A 678-nucleotide genomic window follows, 5' to 3' on the forward strand; every position below is an offset into this window, starting at 1 on the left:
CCGCGCCCCCCGACCAACCGAGCTTCTTCCCTACGAGATTCGGGTCGCGGCGGGGGAGGGTCCCGGCCCCCGGCTCCGCCCGGCTCCTCCCGGCCTTTTAGGCGCACTCGCGGCGGGACCGCCCCAGTCCCACCCGGCACTCCTCGCCCACCGCCCGCGCGCCCAGCCCGCGCAGCCAGCCCATTGCCCCCGGTCCGACACCGCCGCCGGCCGCCCCGTCCCCCACCGCAGCCATGGCCGCCATCAAGAAGAAGATGCAGATGCTCAAGCTGGACAAGGAGAACGCCATCGACCGCGCTGAGCAGGCCGAGGCCGACAAGAAGCAGGCTGAGGACCGCTGCAACCAGGTGGGGACCCGGGGCCAAGCCCTAGGGCGACCCCCTACCCCCACCCCCAACGAGGGTGGGGTAGCTCTGCCCCGTGTCCCTTATCCAGGGACTGCTCTCTGAGGCTCTCTCCCCGTCCAGTGCACCTTCATAGGACCCCTAGGGACCTACCCAGAGCCAGACTTCATCCTCCCCACCAGAGCCCGGGACCCACCGTCCCCCAATTCCCACGCCTGCCCTTGAAGAACAATGATGGCCCTGCTTCTTGGGGCTGGAAACTCTCTCTAGCCACCCCCCCCCCCCTCAGTTCTCCTGGCTGCACTGTTTCTCCTCTGCTATCCCTCTTCCTCCC

The 678-nt window shown here is 69.0% G+C and overlaps 1 protein-coding gene across 1 annotated transcript in view; it reads left to right on the forward strand.

Annotated features, from left to right (window-relative positions):
• The first annotated feature begins 77 nt into the window (after positions 1–77).
• TPM2 (tropomyosin 2) overlaps positions 78–678 on the forward strand; it is a 7,583-nt gene continuing 6,982 nt past the window's right edge. Inside the window, exon 1 of the mRNA XM_006102712.3 lies at positions 78–347. Within this exon, the coding sequence (XP_006102774.2) occupies positions 234–347 (114 nt within the window). The 5' untranslated portion in view covers positions 78–233. The remainder of the gene's footprint in view (positions 348–678) is intronic.

This window comes from Myotis lucifugus, unplaced genomic scaffold (assembly GCF_000147115.1).
Source record: "Myotis lucifugus unplaced genomic scaffold, Myoluc2.0 scaffold_424, whole genome shotgun sequence".
NCBI lineage: Eukaryota > Metazoa > Chordata > Mammalia > Chiroptera > Vespertilionidae > Myotis > Myotis lucifugus.